The 18,743-nt window shown below is 42.9% G+C and overlaps 1 protein-coding gene across 2 annotated transcripts in view; it reads right to left on the bottom strand.

The window, feature by feature from the left end:
• The window catches only part of RUNX2 (RUNX family transcription factor 2), a gene marked incomplete at both ends in the record, with an annotated part of 157,107 nt that overhangs the window by 100,013 nt on the left and 38,351 nt on the right, over positions 1-18,743 (bottom strand). For both annotated transcript variants that reach the window (XM_082758108.1, XM_082758109.1), the window contains one exon: positions 4,548-4,721. In XM_082758108.1, coding sequence (XP_082614234.1) covers positions 4,548-4,721 — 174 coding nt within the window. The remainder of the gene's footprint in view (positions 1-4,547; positions 4,722-18,743) is intronic.

Raw genomic sequence — 18,743 nt, 5'->3', positions numbered from 1 at the left:
TAGCTTTTATTCTACATTACAGTGGACTGAAGGCACAATTCACCCGGTAAACCTATTACTCGGGTGTTTCTCAAGGCTCTTTTCCAAGCAAGCATGTACTTTGCCTGGTGCACTCAGCAGGCTGGTGTGCACCAGCTACAGACTGATGGATGCTTCAGCGTGCTGCTGGTCCCAGGTAAGACACATGCAACCCATGGGAGGGCACTCACATAGCACCAGTCTAGTAACAGCCACCTGGTTTCAGTTTCAAACCTGTCCTGCAGCCGATGGTCTCAAATAACAGACACTGGTAGTATGAATCAACCTGAAAAAGACCACGTGAAGATCTCTTGAAACTATCGATGACGGCTTTAAGTTACCTATGAGTCTTCTACCAGGGTAAATCATCCTCAGTAAACAAAGACTTCTCAGAAGCTGCGTAGTGTCTGCTTCACTACGGGACTTTCCCCCCCCCCCCCCCCCCCCCATTCTGGTCTTTGAAGCATTTGCTTGATGGCTTCATATTCACACTCCATGATGATGCTGTGATGTGAGAAGCTTTCTGACACCTCCCTGTGTTTGCAAAAGGGCAACATCCAGCCCATTGCCCCACAAGCCCTGAAGAGGAGAATTAAGGGCTGGTACCATTTGGTACCATTCTCATCTTCCATCTGGGGAGCCGAAGGCACTGTCTGCCCACAGTCTTCCCATCAGAGTCAGGACCTGTCCCCACCTGACAGCTCAGAATTCTTTAAATCTACTTTCTACAACCCTTAAAATGAGATAAATGATCAGAACTGGAAGCGCAGCATCACTGAAGAGTGTGGGAGAGGGGGAAATAAAAAAAGTAAAAAGAAATCACAGGACCTGCTTTCTGAGTGCTGTACTTTCAGTGCTGAAAGTCACAGATTGCCTATAGATCAGTCGGTGCCACAGTGGTGATGGAGCATGAAACCTCACTTAACTCCCACTTCGCAGCCCCTGCAGCCCTGCGCTGGGATCTCAGCACTGGTGCTGGCCACATTCCTGCCATTCGCCTTGACAGAAGCTAAACCTCACCGGTTGCATTTTAGAAAAACAACAGTTTTCCTCATTTCATACTGAACCACTGATGCAACAAGCCAGTGTCTGAATGGGACTGTAACCTGACCCGCTAGCAAGTTGTTCAAGTGCCATTAGGGAAAGGGAAAAGAATAAAAAGGCAAATATACCAATATCCAAATGTGAACAGACAGGATTCCTGATTTACGGGCAGCAAGCAGGGTTCAAATTGAATCTGCATTGCCTCAGCAAAGGCATCTGCTTATTGGACGATTTGTTTTTTAATGACCCTTCAAGGTTGCTTTTGCAGAATCCTAGTTAAAATGCCATGTTGAATAAGGGCAACTCTGTGCCTTGTACTGCTGCAGCCTGCTCCTGTGGTAGGTTCAGGACTGTGCTGTGATTTGTGAAACCTGTACTCTGATACTCTAGCAAAATAAACACAACCCAGACAGAAAAAAGAAATATAAGAGTGAACCCCAAAGTGCTGAGTTCTTTCATACTCAGGTGTGGGCCTGCCAGGCTTTAAATATTATTTCTGTTTAATCATGCAATAGCTATGCAAGACCTCAAGTGGAACGAAACAAAACCAGTTTATGGGCTTACTGGTAATAATATGGACTCTGTCATAGGAATGCACTATTTACTGTTAAAGTTATTAAGAATTAATTATTTCCCCTAAATTGCTAGGTAAAAAGATTAAGAAACAAAGGTATTTCTAAAGGAATGTTTGATTAATTCCCATAAAGGTAATAAAATGTCATTGTATTTTGGACAAGCGTCTGCACTCGTTTTAACACATACTCAAACTACACCAGCCCAGTGACCACGCTGAGAAGCCGGTGGGTACTTCTTGCTGAAGATCACACCACAACAAGGAAACCGGTGGAGATGGACAGCACAAACAGCTCATGCCTTATTACCACACCAAGCAGGCATATGTTTAGCAATTTCCCATGGTCAGCTAGCACCTGATCAAAGAGGTGCCTGGTCTGAGGCATCCACTTTGCCTCCCATTGGCACAACTTGTGTGGCAACGAGCATCCATTCATCCCAGAAGAACTCAGAGGGACTGTCCGCAGAAGCATCCCAGCACTTTGGTGGAACATCAAAGCACGTAGAGCTTTACAGATTACAATCAACATCCTGAAGAGCACAAAAAGAGCCTTGTGGGGAAGACAGTGCAATTCACAGAATTCACACCGATGCAACATGCTCACACTAATCGCCTTATTAAATGGGAGGGCTACCAGAAAGCTAACAAGTAGCCTTTGAGGGCTGGCTATTTGGCTTTTCTAAACTGAGGAGGAGATAAGAATGGGGAATGGCAAATACTGTACTGGATCACAATAGAGACCCTTATTCATTAAAAACTTTAATATGCAGTGGAGTCCTCTTTGCTCTGGGGGAAATGAGAGCACTTTGGGGTTCTAAAGTATCCCATGACTATGAGTTTAGCTGTCAAGAAAAGCATATAATCCGTAATAGATGGGAAAGTCAGCCTGCCTTTCTTGGTTCAGCTCACTTCCCCCTCTGCCCTACCACCACCACTTCCCTGTCTGGATGAAGCCTCAGCTGGACCAGAGCTCCTGGCTTTGAACCGCTGAGTCTTCAAACTGCAGAGCAGATAGGGAACACCACACAGCTTTGTCTGTTGCCAGGCTTATTTAAGCCTCATCTGAAGTTTTCACCTCTCAGATCTGTGAATGCTGCTGCTGATTCATAACGAGGCAGAGAAGTACTCTATTAATCAAACCCAGCAGAACATTTTCTACAGGAGGCATTTATGTGAATGAGAACAGCATATGAGGTTACACTTAGTGAGGAAGAAAATTACAAGGGGATCTCAGTTCTCGTGCTTCGGGGCATAAGCTGATCACCAGATGGGGTCAGGAAGAATTTCCCCCTCCTTCATTCTTAGATATACTGTTGCACAATAGGTAAACTATGGGGGCACAAGGAAGGAAAAGAGAAACTGATTATAGCCCCAGATTTTCCCTCTGTTTTTTGGGGGACTGTCATGTCCCCAGATACTGTCAGACAGAAGGCAGTAGGTTAGAAAAAATATTGGGCTTCAGTCTGGCAGTTCTTACCCAGAAAATGATGTGCACAAGAGTCCTGACTTCACACGTCCAACTAATAAAATGCTAAACCCGGCCCAAAAAAAATGCTTGTGGGCAGCAGGTACTGTGCAATGAGTGCTAGCAACATATTTAATATATTGTAAACATGTCATACGAGTTAAAGGTAGACTTCTAGATCTGGGAGTACTTGTCACAGCTCATGGGAACAATTTTTTTGTTTCAATTCTATGAGTGCTTTGGGTTCAAATTAACCCACTTACTTCTCTTCCTTACTACGAATTAATAAACCAGTTGAACTTTAAAAAGAAGAAAAAGAAAGAAGAAGAAAGCCACAACACTTTGTTAAAACCACTAAGTTTCAGCTGGTATCATGTCAAAACCACTTGAAACATGAAACCAGAAATCTTCCTAGGTTGACTCAAAGACTATGTCTACACTAGGAGTGCTTTACCAGTAAAGGAATACTGGTGTATTACATTGGCAAAGGACTCCGGGTGTTAGACACAACTATAGCAGCAAAACTGAGTTTTAAACCAGTCTAGTACATTGAGTCGAGTTTTTTTGACAAACTTGCACCTAAGTTAAGTTCTCCAACAGTTCTAGTAAGTGAATTGGTCAGGGCCAACACCTCTTCACATCCCAGACAGACATGAATGCATCAGCAGAAGTTGTGAGTGCAGAAATGTCCGAAATTAGATAGAGGTTGCTTTGAAACTCTTTTGAAAAATATAGACAGCTCTGCATTTAGGAAAAAATAAAATAAAATATGACAAAATCAGTTTATTTTGTAGGCTATACAGTTTTGTTGCAAACTTCTGGCATAGCTGCAGTTAAACATCTTATTTCAGCCTTATAATCTGTGACATGTGGTATTTTATGATTTCTCTCAACACATTGAAATCTGTCTCTCAGCATGCAATCATAAATGTTGCATATAGCCCTCATAAGCAACCTTTGGAGATTTCTCTCTAGCCCAGTTCGTTTATTGTAACATTGGTCAGCACCAGTGCTAGAACGAAACTGTCACATGAGAAGACTGTGTTATTGTTCTGACAGAAAGACCATTGAGTTCTGGCTGCTTCACTCAACACCAGTGCAAAATAAAAAGGCTGAATAAAAATGTTCATTCTAATAATGCACTAATATGTCCTATTGCACATAACAGAGATAAAGGCAGAGCAACATGACAGAATTTCACTAGATTCCTACTCGATTTACCCAGATTGACTATTTTTGGACCTATGGCAAAAAGATACATATATAAAAAAAAAGACATTTTCAACTTCAAATGCTATAGAAGAAAACTATTCCCACCTAGCTTTGCCTGGAACACATCTCTCACTATGTAACAGCCTCTTTTTCTACAGTTGAGACACAAATATCCATCCATAAGCAATTACTACCATTGCCTGTGCAAGTCAAACCTATGGTTCTGTCTCTTACCTGTAATCTGACTCTGTCCTTGTGGATTAAAAGGACTTGGTGCAGAGTTCAGAGAGGGCCGTGGGCTCTGGGTCGGGACCCCTACTCTCATACTGGGATGAGGAATGCGCCCTAAATCACTGAGGCGTTCAGAGAACAAACTAGGTTTAGAGTCATCAAGCTTCTGTCTGTGCCCTGGAAACAGTAAATCATAAAATAAAAGCGTTAATAACAAGATTTAGTAATTTAACATACCAAATAAAAAATAGAAAAGGCCTCTAAGGACCTGTTATTAGATTAATGGACTTTGTAGGTATCACAGCTACCCCATATCACAGCTACCCCCAATAACACAGCAACATCGGTGGGGGGGTTGTGTTTTGGACATGGTTGTGCTGGTGAAAGCCTTAACTAGCACAACTGTGCCCATACAGATACGTAACATGTTGTAATTTGGATCAAAATAAGCACTTATGGACACCCACACAAGGTCTTTTTCTTTTCTTTTCTTTTCTTTTTCTTTTTTTTTTTTCCTTTTTTAGCTATACTGATAGTTAAAGGGGCAAAACTTTTTTTTTCCAAGAGCAAGCCTCACATGTAAGTAGAAGTTAACAGTGGGACAATTATTCCATGCCTGGTTTATATGTTGTTGTGGATTTTTGCTAAGAAAATGCATGTTTTTCATCTTCCCAACTTTTTCTCTCTTTTTATTTAACTCTGTCATGGTTAGTTATAAGCTTCCATTCCTCCGTAACTTGGGAGCTTTTCCAAACAGAAAATAGTCATTTGAGAAGGGCAGTATCACAAGGAATACTATCAAAGCTTCTGGCAAGGACTGGGTCCTACACTGCCCTTGCATGGTCAGCCTTCCTCTATGCTCCTACTTCTCTCCAAAAGGATGTTCACTGCCTCTGTGTCATAGGACTGCACTTGGAAAAGTCTTTTATGGGTGCTCAGTTGTCAAAATGTAGAGGGGAAAAATTACAAGAGCAACAGGATGCACCAGCTGGCAGGTTGGTACTCTTCATATTGTCATTTAGATGTTTCAAGAGTAAAGGTTTTACTTCTCTAATTGTTGTATTTTTGCCCCGAAGTTTAATTACTTTTCAAAGTAATTATAGATGCTTGTCGCACAATGGTAGCTTTGGATGTGAGGCACAGAAGGTGTTATTTCTATCGTTCAACATATGGAGAAACAGGCACACAGAGAGATTAAGGTCAGGACTAATTTTACTTAACTTTAGCCATTCATAAATCAGGCATCTAGTCTAAACTCTTCTAATGTAGACTTCCTCTAGAGTTAATGGAAAGAAATAGCTACTTCCAGAGGGCAATTCAACTCATTTGTCTCTGACACCAGTCTTAAAACAGGATGATTCACCTACTGAATTTGCTTTCTCTTCCTTCTCTGATCAGAGAGGGAGCCCACATGACTAGTTTAATTAGACACCCTCACCATTAGTCAACATTAAATGGAATTAATCTTACCCTAAATTAACAACTAAGGTCACACGAAAAGCCCCTGGCAGAGCTGAAATGGGAACCCAGACCCCCAGATTGCACAGCTGCCTCCATCCTTGTAAAGAGAGCTGGGGTATCATCACAGGCAATAACTGGGTAGGATGTTTTTATGCTTTTAACATTAAGAAGGGTCCCTGGTATGATCTGGGGTTGAAACATTCCAGGTGATCTCCAGTGGTTTGAGATAAACTGGATTACCCCTCAGCAGTGTGAATGCAGCCCTATGCTAGGAGGCTATGAGAGTTCAGCTTTGCAGACACGGTCAGATTGCCCCATCAGTCTTAGGGCCACAGAGCCAGCTCGGGCACTCCTTAATTTAACTGTATTAAATGAGGCCATGGAGCCCCGGGATCTAACTATCAGACCATCACTCTTTATAAAATGCAATTTAATGGTGTCTGTCACTACAGAACTGATGTACATGAGTTCACATCATCTAACTGGGACCATGATGCTCAAATATGACTGAAGGCAAAGTGATTTCTGTAATAGCTAGCTTTTAACTAGATTTAGAGAAATCAGTGTTCTAGATTGTAGAGTCTCCCTCCTTGGAGATACTCAAAAGCTGCCTGGACAAGGTCCGGGGCAACCTGCCCTGGGTGTCCTTGCTTGAGCAGGGGGATTGGACCAGATGGACCCAGAGGTCCCTCCCAACATCAGCCATTCTGGGATTCTGAGAAAACTGAAGGATTCAGGTCGGGAGATGAGAAGAAACTGAATGGAATTTAATTTTGGAGAAACTTTTCTAGTAATTTTAAAAAATTAATTAGTTGACCCATTATTCTGTGCTTTGAAGTATGATTTTTCTCCCCCATGATGACTCAATATAAAAACACGGGGTAGGTGGGAGCTCTCTCATTAAAGAGAAGGAGCTGCTGTATGTCAGAGACCTAGAGAACTACCAGCTAACACAGGTGACTCCTTTCTTTAAGAGGTATCGATCACTTCAAATGGGGAATGATTTCTGGTGGGCTTGTAACAACTCTATAATGGCAGCTTAATTAATAGGATAACATCTAGCCTGGTAGTCTTCAGCATTATCTCTTCCATCTATGCAAATTACAAGTTGTACAAGCTGGGTGCTGCTAAATCTAAAGAAATAACTTTCACACACACAGTCAGTACTCTCTTGGGATTTCTCCTGCATTTTTTTTTTTTCCACATTTTTTCTGTTTTTGGCTTTCCATTTGCCAGTCACATTTTCTAGTCTGTTTTTTTTTTTTTTTTTTTTCCCGAAGAATCCCTTTCCCCTCCCCTTTTCTCTTTAATTCATTCCTAATTGCATTTCAGCAATTTCAAGAGGGTCCAAAATAAGGTAAACGCTATTAGCCTATCTCTGACTTTATGCAATAAGGCTGACTTTACCTGGGAATGAATCTATCCCCAAAGTGAATTTGATTTTGAATTTTGATAGAAAAATCCTGCCCCATGTTTATACAGGGTCTTTTTTGCTAAAGAATTATAAAATGTTTTCCTAACAAACCAGTGCACAAACTATTTGACTGTCTTCTACACACTTACTGAACAATCACTATATAGGGCAGCACTCCTGCATCAACCCATACCCAGCAACCACCAGCTTTGTTTCCATCACACTCGTTTTGCCCATAGCTTTTCTAGAACAGATATTGTGTTTAACTATGTGTATTATTTACATGAATTGGGTCTATCACTGAAAGACAAAATTCAACAGGATAGCAGCACGCTTCAATGTAGGCATGGGGGTGGGGAAGAATAAGAAAGATTCCCACATCTGTTTGAACTGAAATAATTGAGAGATGTGTGGATTTAAGTGTTGTCATCACCACCATCCCCTCCCCCCCAAAAAAAAAGTAGGGAAAAGAGATCTGTGCACATCTGGAAGACCCCAGGCATCAATGGAACTGCAAGTCCCCAGAAACCAGCAAGGGGCCAAAGACAGACTTGCCTTCCTCTTCTGGTCACTTAAAATTTAGGGCTGTAACACAGAGTCATGTTGTTACAAAGAGACCCGCAAAGAGCCACATTCCCCCAAGCGAAATGCCCCAGTAAAATGATATTACACTACAACTTTGTATGCTATGGGTTACTGTGCTTTCATAAAAGCTGATGTGCCCACATTGAAAATAAGTAGGAAACTCAACAAAAAAAGTTCATATTCAGGAGGTGCTTGCAAAGAAATGTAGGAAACTTAAATAGTTCTTTTGCCCTGATTTCTGTGAAAGAAAAAATAATATCCTATTAAGTACAGAACAGCCATGAAGCATGGGCTGAAATACTGGTAAAAAGGCCTTCTAAGTAGCACATAAGCAGCAGCAATGAAATATGCGATACATGTTTAAAACTCATTCCACAAGCTGCTTTTCATCTCTCATTGATATATGTGCCCGTTGACAGAGAAATTCCTCATCCCAGGGGAGTGCGCTAAGAAAAGCTGTATTCCTTGGTCTCAGTCATGAGGCATAATTTTATTTCAGGAAAAAAGATTAGGGTAGTAAGTGTGGATAGCTTAGTGAGAATCTGTGATCTGCTGCAGCAGTGATTACATTAAAAAGCAGTATGAGGCTACACAGAGGATAGGATAAACTAATGTTGCAGCTATCCCAATGCCAGGACTCGGCGCCTAGGATGGTCCTGCCAGCAACACTGCATTTAGTGTCGGTTACTCCGTTACAAAGAAGATTTTGTGGTAGGCTTGGGCTTACTGAGAGAGGACAAAATAATTAGGGACACAGGCAGCCTTTGATAGGAAATGCAATCAAAAAGACTGAGGCTGTCACATGAAGTGACACCAGATAAGGATGAGACCCAACAGCCACTGAAATAGAGTGGGTCACAGGAAAGAAAGTGGAAAAGAAATGAGAATAGTGTGGAGTTAATAGACAAAAGCTATACAGACAGTTCTGGCTTGTCTGTTGTCATAGCACAAAATGTGTGCCGAGCAATACCCAAATCTCTCTCCACCACGTTCAAAACAAACACCAATATGAATATCAGTTTCTGGAGACAGAAAGCATTGCCATTAATCTTCCTAGCGCCAATTTTGGCCGTTCTGTATGAACCGACCTGGCAAATAGCACTAAGGGGGTGCAAAAAAGTCGGTGCAAGCCTCAGCCAGCCAGCTGGGGCCTTCACCCACCACCTTGGCCCGATGGGCCCCGACAGCCTCAGAGCGTGCCAAAATAGCACCTGGGAGCTGCTCTGTTCGGTTACCACACTCCAGCCGTGGCAGGAGATGTAAGAAAGCTTCATCTCCAAATTAATCATTCCAGTTTAAATGAAATGAAGGAACATCTTCCAGATCAAAGCAATGCAATCGCGAGTCAGCTGGATGTGGTAACTGGAAGGGGATGCGAGCTCGTCCCTCAGCCCTGAGCTTCCACCGCACCGCAGGAGAAGTCAAGATGTAAATCGGGCTGTGGAAGAGGCTGACTTGCAGAATGTAAATGTGGTGTTGATGCTTGAAGATCTTTCCCTTCTCGGGGAGGAGGGGTGTGCGTTTTTATCTTTCAGCTTGTGGGTGTGGAACTGAAAACTAATCAGATTATGCTACACGTGGCCTAGCCAGATGCTGACATTCAGGGACACCCTTTCTTTGTACCACGTACACCACCCACCATATTTTTGTTTTTGTTGATGGTGGTAGGGTTTTTTTGTTGCTTTTTTGTTTTGTTTTGTTTTTTTTTCTTTCCTTCTGGTACCAAAGAGATCTGGTTACCAGATTGTCAACAGATGTTTTTATCACTCTCAAGTGGAATAGCTATTTTCGGTCATCACCCATTTCTATCTTTTTCGCTTCTGCTGTAGCAAAAACAAAAAGTTGTATGGGAGTCAGGTGTCTCTTGTAAAAAATTCCGAGGGATGCAGAAAGGTCACAAAAGCAAAAAGTTGGGCCATCTCCTGCTGGGGACACATTTGCTAGGATGACGGTCAGACACAAAATAGCACCACTGTTGGTGTTCTATGTTGTGAGTGTGCTCAGCACCAGCAGGACCCAGGGGAAATTTGGGGTGTCACTCCATGGAGGTCTACATCTTGCAAGAGTAAATTAAATAAAAACCCTATGAATGCTGAGGCGAGTAACCAAGGCTTTCTACACAGCAGTGGCTCTGGGTTGAGTGTTGAGATTGAAAGAGAAGAAAACTGCAATGGAAAAGGGACTTGCTTTAAGGCTAAGGGGTAACACAAATAAGAATCACCTAGATTACAACCTATAAATTACAGCCTATACAGACCAAGCTTTCCCTGACTTCAGAAGAAGGACATCTAAGCCCAAGAGCTCAAGTTTTGATTATTCCCACTGTTCACTAAAGGTAAAGCTCTTTAGAAATCTAAAGAATGTGTATATATTTTCCTACTAACTTTATAAATAGAGGCATCTTAGTGACACTCCATCTTTTAATGTTAATACAGTAGTGACATAATTCTGTGTACACACTGTAGAAGACAAATTAACATCTCAAAAAAAAAGTTTACATGTCCTATGAATTTCATCACATTTTTTACTTAAATTCTCTTTGGACATGTTCCTGCATTTCATCCCATTTGATCCTATGGATCTGATGTAACTGGAAGATATTGATTGTGAATTCAGCTACAGGCTTGTAAAGCTGAAGTCACATTTAAGCTATGGTAAGAGTTCAGACCTGAGCCTAAGGCTTCTTAGCAGCTGTTGCACAGGGACTGAATAATGCTGCATATTCAGCATGAAGCAAAGACGTTCATTGTTCTGTTACAAATTTCAGACAATACATCATTTCTGCAAGATAGCACTCCAAAGTGCTGTCAGTCTACGCTCTGGAGGTAAAAATAAGAGAGCCATCAATCAGCAAAAGCCCAGAAGACTCACATCAGCTCTTCGCAAGCAAAAACGTGTGAAGCAAGTCACAAGAGTCCCACTTGTGACGAACCCATCCTCCCCAGGCTGGCTTCCCTTTGCCATCCCCTGGCCCACTCCTACCAAACACACACAACCCAAAGTTCATGAAAAAGAAAAACAAAATGCAAGGGAGCCAAACAATTTTTACCCACGAAAGGGAAAAGCTTGGAACCCTTCCAGTCTCTTGGGTAAAGACACAATTATGAGAAGAAAAATATAATCTACCCAAGAGACATAATTACATAATTAGGCCATAGGCTGTGCATAGGAAAGGTTCTTATAATTCATATAACAAGGATCTACATAGGTGCAGTAACTGCATTTAATTCACTCAATAGAGGAAAAAAAAAAATGTTTGTTTTTTAAATAGCTGAGGGCACTGGTTTGCATTAGACTAGAGAGTTTATTCTCCCAGCTGTACACAGAGCCCTATTAGTGTCAACAGGAGTCACACAGGCGCAGGCAGAAAACACGACCCCATCTCTTTTTGTTCTCAAAAAAAGACATATTTTCTACCCAAAGCAGGCAAGGCCTGGACCTGAAACTATTGCCGAGAAATGAAAATAAGTAGCAAACAAGAACATATGCTGTGGATGGGCTCCGATCCTGCTCAACTGATCTAATGCAGCCCATTGGCAAAATCCCACTGAACTTCTTGCCCTGACCCCTGCTCTCCCAAAGGTCTGTGAGGATTGCTGGTATGGCTCCAAAAGGGCCAGATCCAGCTCCCAGGGGAATCAGTTACGCTAAGACCTTCCAGGAGCTATGGCTCAAAGCCAAGGTGAGCCGAGGCAGGGGTAAGTTTGAACGTTAGTTTTTCCCATGTTGAGGTTAAGCCCTGGGAGCATCTCTGGTGTCAATGGTGATCTCCCCATTGACTTATTGGGAGCTAAAGCTCAACTTGCAGGCTGCCCCCCTAGTCTGGAATGAATTAAGAGCTTCCAGCAGGTTAAAGGGAGGAAGGGGCAGGAAGGGTGAGGGGAAATTATCCCATGGGTACGTACTCCGTGCCCCTGAGTGCCCATGGGAATAAGCCTAACTCAATCCTTGAAAAGCCTTTGGGAATATAAAGTGTGATCAATGCTTTTTAAAATTCATCTGGGGTCTGTGAAAAGCACATATCCAGCTGAAAGACAGACCCAGAGGTCAGGGTTTTTCAGCAATTTGCAACAGCTGCAAAGTAGCCTCTTGCTCCCAAAAAATCTCTATGCAAGGAGGCAGGAGCAGGGCTCCAAGAGCCCCAGGCTGCTCCCAGGACACACAAGGGACATGTGGCAGGGACTGAGGTGGCCGGGAAGCTCACACAGGGAAAGCTGTGTGAACAGAGCAAAACTGGAAGATTTGATGAATGAAAATGGAGAGGCACTTTGAGGACAAGGACAAGAAGAGCAGTAAGGTGCTTGAGTGTCTGCTCTTGCTCTGGTTCTCCCCAGCATCTCAGCTCACCCCGGTGATGCCAGGTCCACTTCTGCCCCTCTGCTGTGCCACCCCTCAGCTCTCTAACTCACTCAACAAAGCAGCAAGGTCTCTCCTCACCATGGGAGTCCCCTGAGTTTCTTTTTTTCTTTTCTCTCTCTTTTCAAGTTTTTGAATTTTGACTTGTATCCTGAAGCTCGTTCTGCACAGCTAAGCAACATCTCATTGAACATCATCACAAATTGGTTGGCTGGGGAGAGAGCAGGTGAGAGCTCCTCACACCACAAGGCTCTACCTTCAACTTTATCCATCGTTCAGGAACATAAAGGAATCTGTGTTCACATGTGCCAGGAAACCAGCTAAACACTGCTGGCATCACTGCTCAGAGACATTAAAGACAACTCATATAAACAGAGACTGTCACGCAAGTCTCAGTCCCTGCCTTAATTCCCTTTACATGCTGGTATCTGTTACACTCTCCCCCTTCTCCTCCCTCCTTTTTCTTTTTTTTTAGCAGAAGGGGGGAAGGCAGAGAGCAAGGGCCGTACTGCAAAAGTGCAAGAGCTGCTCATCCCAACTTTACCATCCTCATGCTAACCCAGCAATATCATTAAGGAATAGGAAGACATTTCCCGCCCCCCCCCCCAGAGGTAGTCATCCCAAAAAGAGCCCGCCAACTTCTGCTTGCTGCAGCAAACAGCAGTAAAGATCATAGCAACTGAAGGGGGTGGGGGGCGAGAGAAAAAAAAAATCTTGAGCTGGCCTCCCTCCAGCTGGCAGGAGGGGTTGGTTTTCTTAATGCTTGCGAAACCTGATTACTTGAAAAGAACGAAAAGGGGGCGATGTAAACACAACCATTAAAACAGATTTAAGATGCTTAGTTTAAATCTAGCCTCAGAGCTCTCCGATGCTGTGCTGCCCTGCAACTCCCTGCTCTCCAGACATCAGTAAGGTGCATTTCGGGGCTTTGGTTTTGTTTTAAACCCCCAAAACAGAGAGCGTACTGCAGACAGAGCGCTGCGGTTACAATGGGAATTCAGGCATGGAAGAAACAACAGTTAAGCAATAATAGATGGATGTGTGTGTGTTTGTACTGTATCTTTCAACAGATTGTTTTGCTGCATTAGAAGACTACTGTGTTTATATCCATACAGCAGGTTTTAGGCAGATTGTTTAAACTTGATTAAAGTGGGATATTTCTAAAATAACCCTACTAATAAAACTCAGATGGCTAAAGAAACCTGAAAACATGGTTAAAAATAAAAAAGATGCCATTTCAATCCACGCTCGCCAGGGTAACATGATATAAACTCCAAAAGAAAACAGTCTTTACAAGTTAGACTTGAAGGATTATCTTGTGTATCAGCACCCTCTGTGGCAGCGTAGCATTTATCCACGTATCCACCCATGTTAATGCTGTTGCACAATTTACTACAGCCTTGATAGACAGATAATTGCTTTATCCACCCAAGTGTAATAAACGGAGTCTACTATGTTAATCCTTGTATTCTTATTGTCTGTGAATGCCAAGTGAGGGAGAGACTTACACCAAAAACCCTACCCTCTCATTCCAAAACTACTGGAGTTTACTCACCCTCAGACCTGCTAAAGTGTTCTCATTACATTCCACTCCCCTGCCTGCAGTGCCAAGTATTTTGAGTAGTATCAAGTTATTGTTATATAAAGGGCACCTACAGTCAGGCTAGATGGAGGCAAAAGCCAGGATGCTTCAGACTTTGGGAAGAAAAGAAAACAAACCACCCTGAAAGATCTTTTCCCACTCAGTAAGTAATACAGACCAGCCATTATTTGTTCTTGGGCATAGCAAAGAAAGTAATTAACCTGTCCTTCTAAACCCGGGAATCTATTCGGTTTGTGTGGAGTCTGTCCGGCTGTTGAGAAATGTCATTTAGCTGCTGGCCCATCAGTGTTTTCCACAAAAATCTATGAAGACTTTTTATTTTAAATGTCAAAAACAGGCGTATCCTTTGAAAGGTTTACAGATTCCTGGCGGCTCCACGAGCTTAGGTTTGTGGCATCTAATTTGTAATGACAGTTTGATGGATGTCTCCCTTTCTTCCTTCTGAAAGGTATAAAGAATTGGTGGTTGCCCCAGCAAAAATTATGCTTAGCACCATCCTTTGCTCTTATTTGCACACTCAAAAGCCCATTTTAAGTGGCCAAAATATAATAAAAGTCTGGTGCTGCTGGCAGCGAGTGGGTTTATTGGGGTAACTGTCATGTTAGAGAAGGTGTTCAGCTTTCTGGGTAGTCAGAGCACTGGCACAAGGCCGGCACACTGCACAAGTTTTGAAGTTGGACAGCCTGAAGCAGCTCATAAATGATGCACCCAGGCTTAACAGAGGAAATGTCCTCAAGATCTTGCCAAGAGTCCTGGAGGTGACTCGCAGTTTTGATCCCTTTGTTATGCTCCACCTTCATCTGCTACTGCCAGCAGGGGCATTTCTGCCCAGGTGAAAGCTGGGGTGGATCAAGCTCTGCTCTCAAGCCTTTGAGGGAAAGGCAGCGTCATTAAAGGCTAAAGCACAGCAACAGGATGCATGAAGTGGCATTACAGGGCTGCCCACTGACTATTGCTATGAGATCCAATTGGATTGTATTTTAAGCATCATTTTGTCTTCAGCCAATTAATATTTATTATTTTCTTGAATAATTTGGACGATGCAATACAAAGTAGGATTTTAAAACCTTGAGGTGACACACAGTAGGGAGGAGTCCTTCAGATTCCGGTGAAAGTAGTCCGAATCCAAAAGGATGTGAGCAAATTGGAGAAATGACTTCTGCCAGATCATTGATAAAATGGCACAAAGTAAAATTGAAGTACATTGCACTAACACTTGGGATTTAAGAAATGCACCACAACAAACAGATAGAGCAGAGCACTGCTGAGGACGATCTGGGGATAGCAGAGAGTTGCCAGTTGAATGTGAGTCAATAACAGGATTCTGCCTTTAAAAAAATTAAGCAGATGCAGCTCTGGGAAAGATTAATGGTTGTGTTGCAGCAAAGACATAGAAGGTAACTATTACACTGCTCAGAAGTGGTGAGACATCAGCTGGAGAGCTTTATCCAGTTTGGGACACCACCCTCTAAGACAGATACAGAAGAATTAGAGAGAATCCAGAGAAGAGCAACAGGAGTGATAAGAGAGTTAGTAAGCATAGCCCACATGGAAAAGTTGACGGAAATACATTTGTTTAGTCTAGAGAAAGAGAAGAGTGGGAAAGGACATGATAAGAGTAAAATGTTTCCTAAAGAGAATGGCAATCAACTGGTCTCTTTGTCAGCAGAGAAGAGAACAAGAAAAAGCTGGCTTCATTTGAGGTGGAGGAGATTTAAGAGATTAATGTATGATATTAGCAACCTCCTTTTTAAGTATGAAAGAAAAAGCACAAAAACCAGACTTGGTAAGTAAGTGGAAGGCACAGTACCGGAGGATTTAAGAATCTGGACAGATGTCAGTGATGATCTAAGTATATATAATACTTATCTGAGGAAAAACGGACTAGGTTGCCTGAGGTTTAGGCCCACTGTCCTAGGACTCAGTGAGCGTTTGTGCTTGGTTAAGTCACGTACACAGCACTTCTAACACGAGTGTATCAAGTCAAGCAGCTCAGGCTTTCTGTGGGCCTGATGCTGCAAAGCATTCAGCATCTCCAGCTCCCGTGAAAAGGCACAGTGAGATTCAGGCTGTGTCTGCTTGGGTATTGCAGCCCACAAGGAACCATAGATTGGAAACGCTGGTATTAACCCTTCTGTGTCATAGTTTCCTCCAGCTCTAACTTCAGAATAACTTTGACATCTCTTTGCCTCACAGTGGATATTGCAAAATTAATTTCTCCACGAATTTAGCAAGCATGACTCTTAGTTTCCACTTATTTTCAAGGGAGAAAAAAATGAAATAAAACTAGTATTTCATGCCCAGTGCTCGAGAGTGTTCCCACATCCCCAGGTGAAAGTCCTGGAAATCATTAACATGTTATGAGTCCACAGTTGGTTTTGGCTGTTGCTTTCTTGTTGTTTGTTTGCCGGTTATTCAAAGAGTGATGGTCACACACAGAGTAGCCTTGGCCATCCCCTTCTACTAAAACACGTGTTTTAGCAAAACCTCCTCCCCATGCCAGTAAGAAGAACAAAACCCATCAAAATGACAAACGTCTTGAGGAAAAAAATCCCTAAGCAAGGAAGCAAATGTTTTGTGTCTTCTTTGAATGTAGGGAACTCCTCGACACAGTGAAAGACTACAAAATGCTGAGGTTTTCCAACCAGACAGCCTCAATATGGGCATTATTTGTTTTTTGTTGTGCTTCATTTCCATCCACCTCCACTGAACTTTTTGTTTTTTGACAATCGTAGCAAAGACTGGTAGAAACCAAATATAAATCCATGCTACAGAAACTCCAGCCCTATATACATTCATCTCACATTAAAACTCCCAAGCCCTAAGGCTGACTGCTGCTGCCCCAGACCAGCTGTTTAACAACATCACGTCCAAAACTCAGCAAAGCGCCGTAAGCTTATGAGATGCAAGTCCCTAGCCAAAGCTTTGTAGGTTCCTAATTCAGTCCCTAAGCCAGAGTCGTGGCATTTAACCTGCTCAGAGGTGATGCCTCACATCAAAACAGAGCCAAACCCCTGGGGAGACCAAGGGGAAGGTGACACAGCTCATGGGCTGTGTTTGGCCACCAGGCACGTCATTGTTTTTGAAGGGCTCGGGCAGGGGGCTGACCCTATAGCCTACAGTTGTAAAGTTTGTTTAGCAACAGGGAGCCTCCCGTGAACTTAAAACAATAGGAAAACAGAGTCCTGGAGAATAAATCTCGCCAGCCGGTTGCCTGCGAGTTTGGCTACCAGAAGGTAACAAATCCCGAGGAATGCGGGCGGCGGGGGGGACCTGCCTGCGAGAGGCCGCTGGAGGGTGTCCAACACAAGCAGAGGGTGATGCCAGTCACCGAGCAGCTCTCAGAGCTGATCTACACCCGGGGACAGCCTGAGAAATGCTGGGGCTGCCACAGGAGAGGATTTCCAGTAGGATTCCCTCATTGCTTTATCAAGGGGTGGGCTCTTGAGGCCTTGGGGGGCTGAGCCAGGAGCTCATGAAAACCCCAAACACCACTCCCACTGCTGCTAGCAGCATCCAGCTTAGTGCTGAGTGGCTGCTCCTCAAAGTATGGCAGAGCAAGGTGCTCCAAACAGCACCGAAGTTTTAGGTCGGAGTTGGTGAGTCTCCCCTCTCCTGTACAGCAGGGGAACTCAGAGGACATGAACTTTTGGTCACTGCCTCCCTGGGCTGGACAGGACACAGAATGCTGGACGTGGGAAGCTCTGTCTTGGTACCAGCACCCTGAGGTCCCACAAGGTTCAGTTTTTAAACCAGATCAGAGTTCACAGAATTTGCTTTCACATTACATTGTGGGTGCAATCCTCTGAAAACAAAACAAAACAAAACAAAACAAAAACAAAACAAAACAAAAACAAAACAAAACAAAAACAAAACAAAACAAAAACCCACAAAATTCAAAGAATTCTTTGGAAATTCAAAGAGACAGAAGCTGTAAATGCCTAGCTATAAAAATCACAAGTGACTCAAGTGGGCAGCTGTGAAGTTAACAGCTTTCAAAGCCGTACAGCTGTACGCAAGCATGCTCATACAGCCCTACCTATACGTAAGCCTCTAGTTTGGAAATACGTGAGAGCGCATTGGTTCATCATTGGCACGCGCTGCGAATAATCTCTAGGTTTTTTTATTATTATTTTGGTGAGTCATGAAGTCTGGATGCCCACCACAGTGCACCAGTGGAAAACATCTCTGCAATGCAAGAGTGACAAGGCTATTTTATGCCGTTCTCTTAAAACAGTCCAAAATAACACTGAAGTACTTAAATTCTGGAAATACTCATCATCCCCATGCTATTAATATAATCGCAATAGCTCATTCTATTTAAAGCAAGTTTCTTTCCTTGGGTTTCATTTTGTGGGTGGCAAATCCTCATTTAATTCACAGGATTAAAAAAAAAAAAAAAAGTGAACCTACAGTTGGAAAAATGGGACCGTATGGAGCCCAAGCTTTCAGCCAGAGCCACGAACAGAGGTTTTGCCACAGTCTTCAGTGGGAGACAGACTGGCCCTGAAGTTTTTAGAGCTTGCAGAAATTTAAACCTTATTATTCACTTTGTTTTTAATGTTGTATGACTCATTTTAGGAATAACATAGCTGCTCCCACTATAACAGTGACAGTTAGGTGTTTGATCCCTTTGATACGGGATTTTAGATACAAGCTGTGTAGTCTACCTTTAGCCCTACTGCTTTTTTTTTTCCACTGATGAAATAAACATCCAAACCATAGGCATCATTTATTACAGGATAGCACATTCAGATGAGGGATTTTTTTTTCTTTAAGC

This window comes from Aythya marila (genome assembly GCF_965140915.1).
Source record: "Aythya marila genome assembly, chromosome: 3".
NCBI classification, from domain to species: Eukaryota; Metazoa; Chordata; class Aves; order Anseriformes; family Anatidae; genus Aythya; species Aythya marila.
Note: the sequence above shows the minus strand (reverse complement) of the source record. Positions and strands in the feature narration are given on the sequence as shown.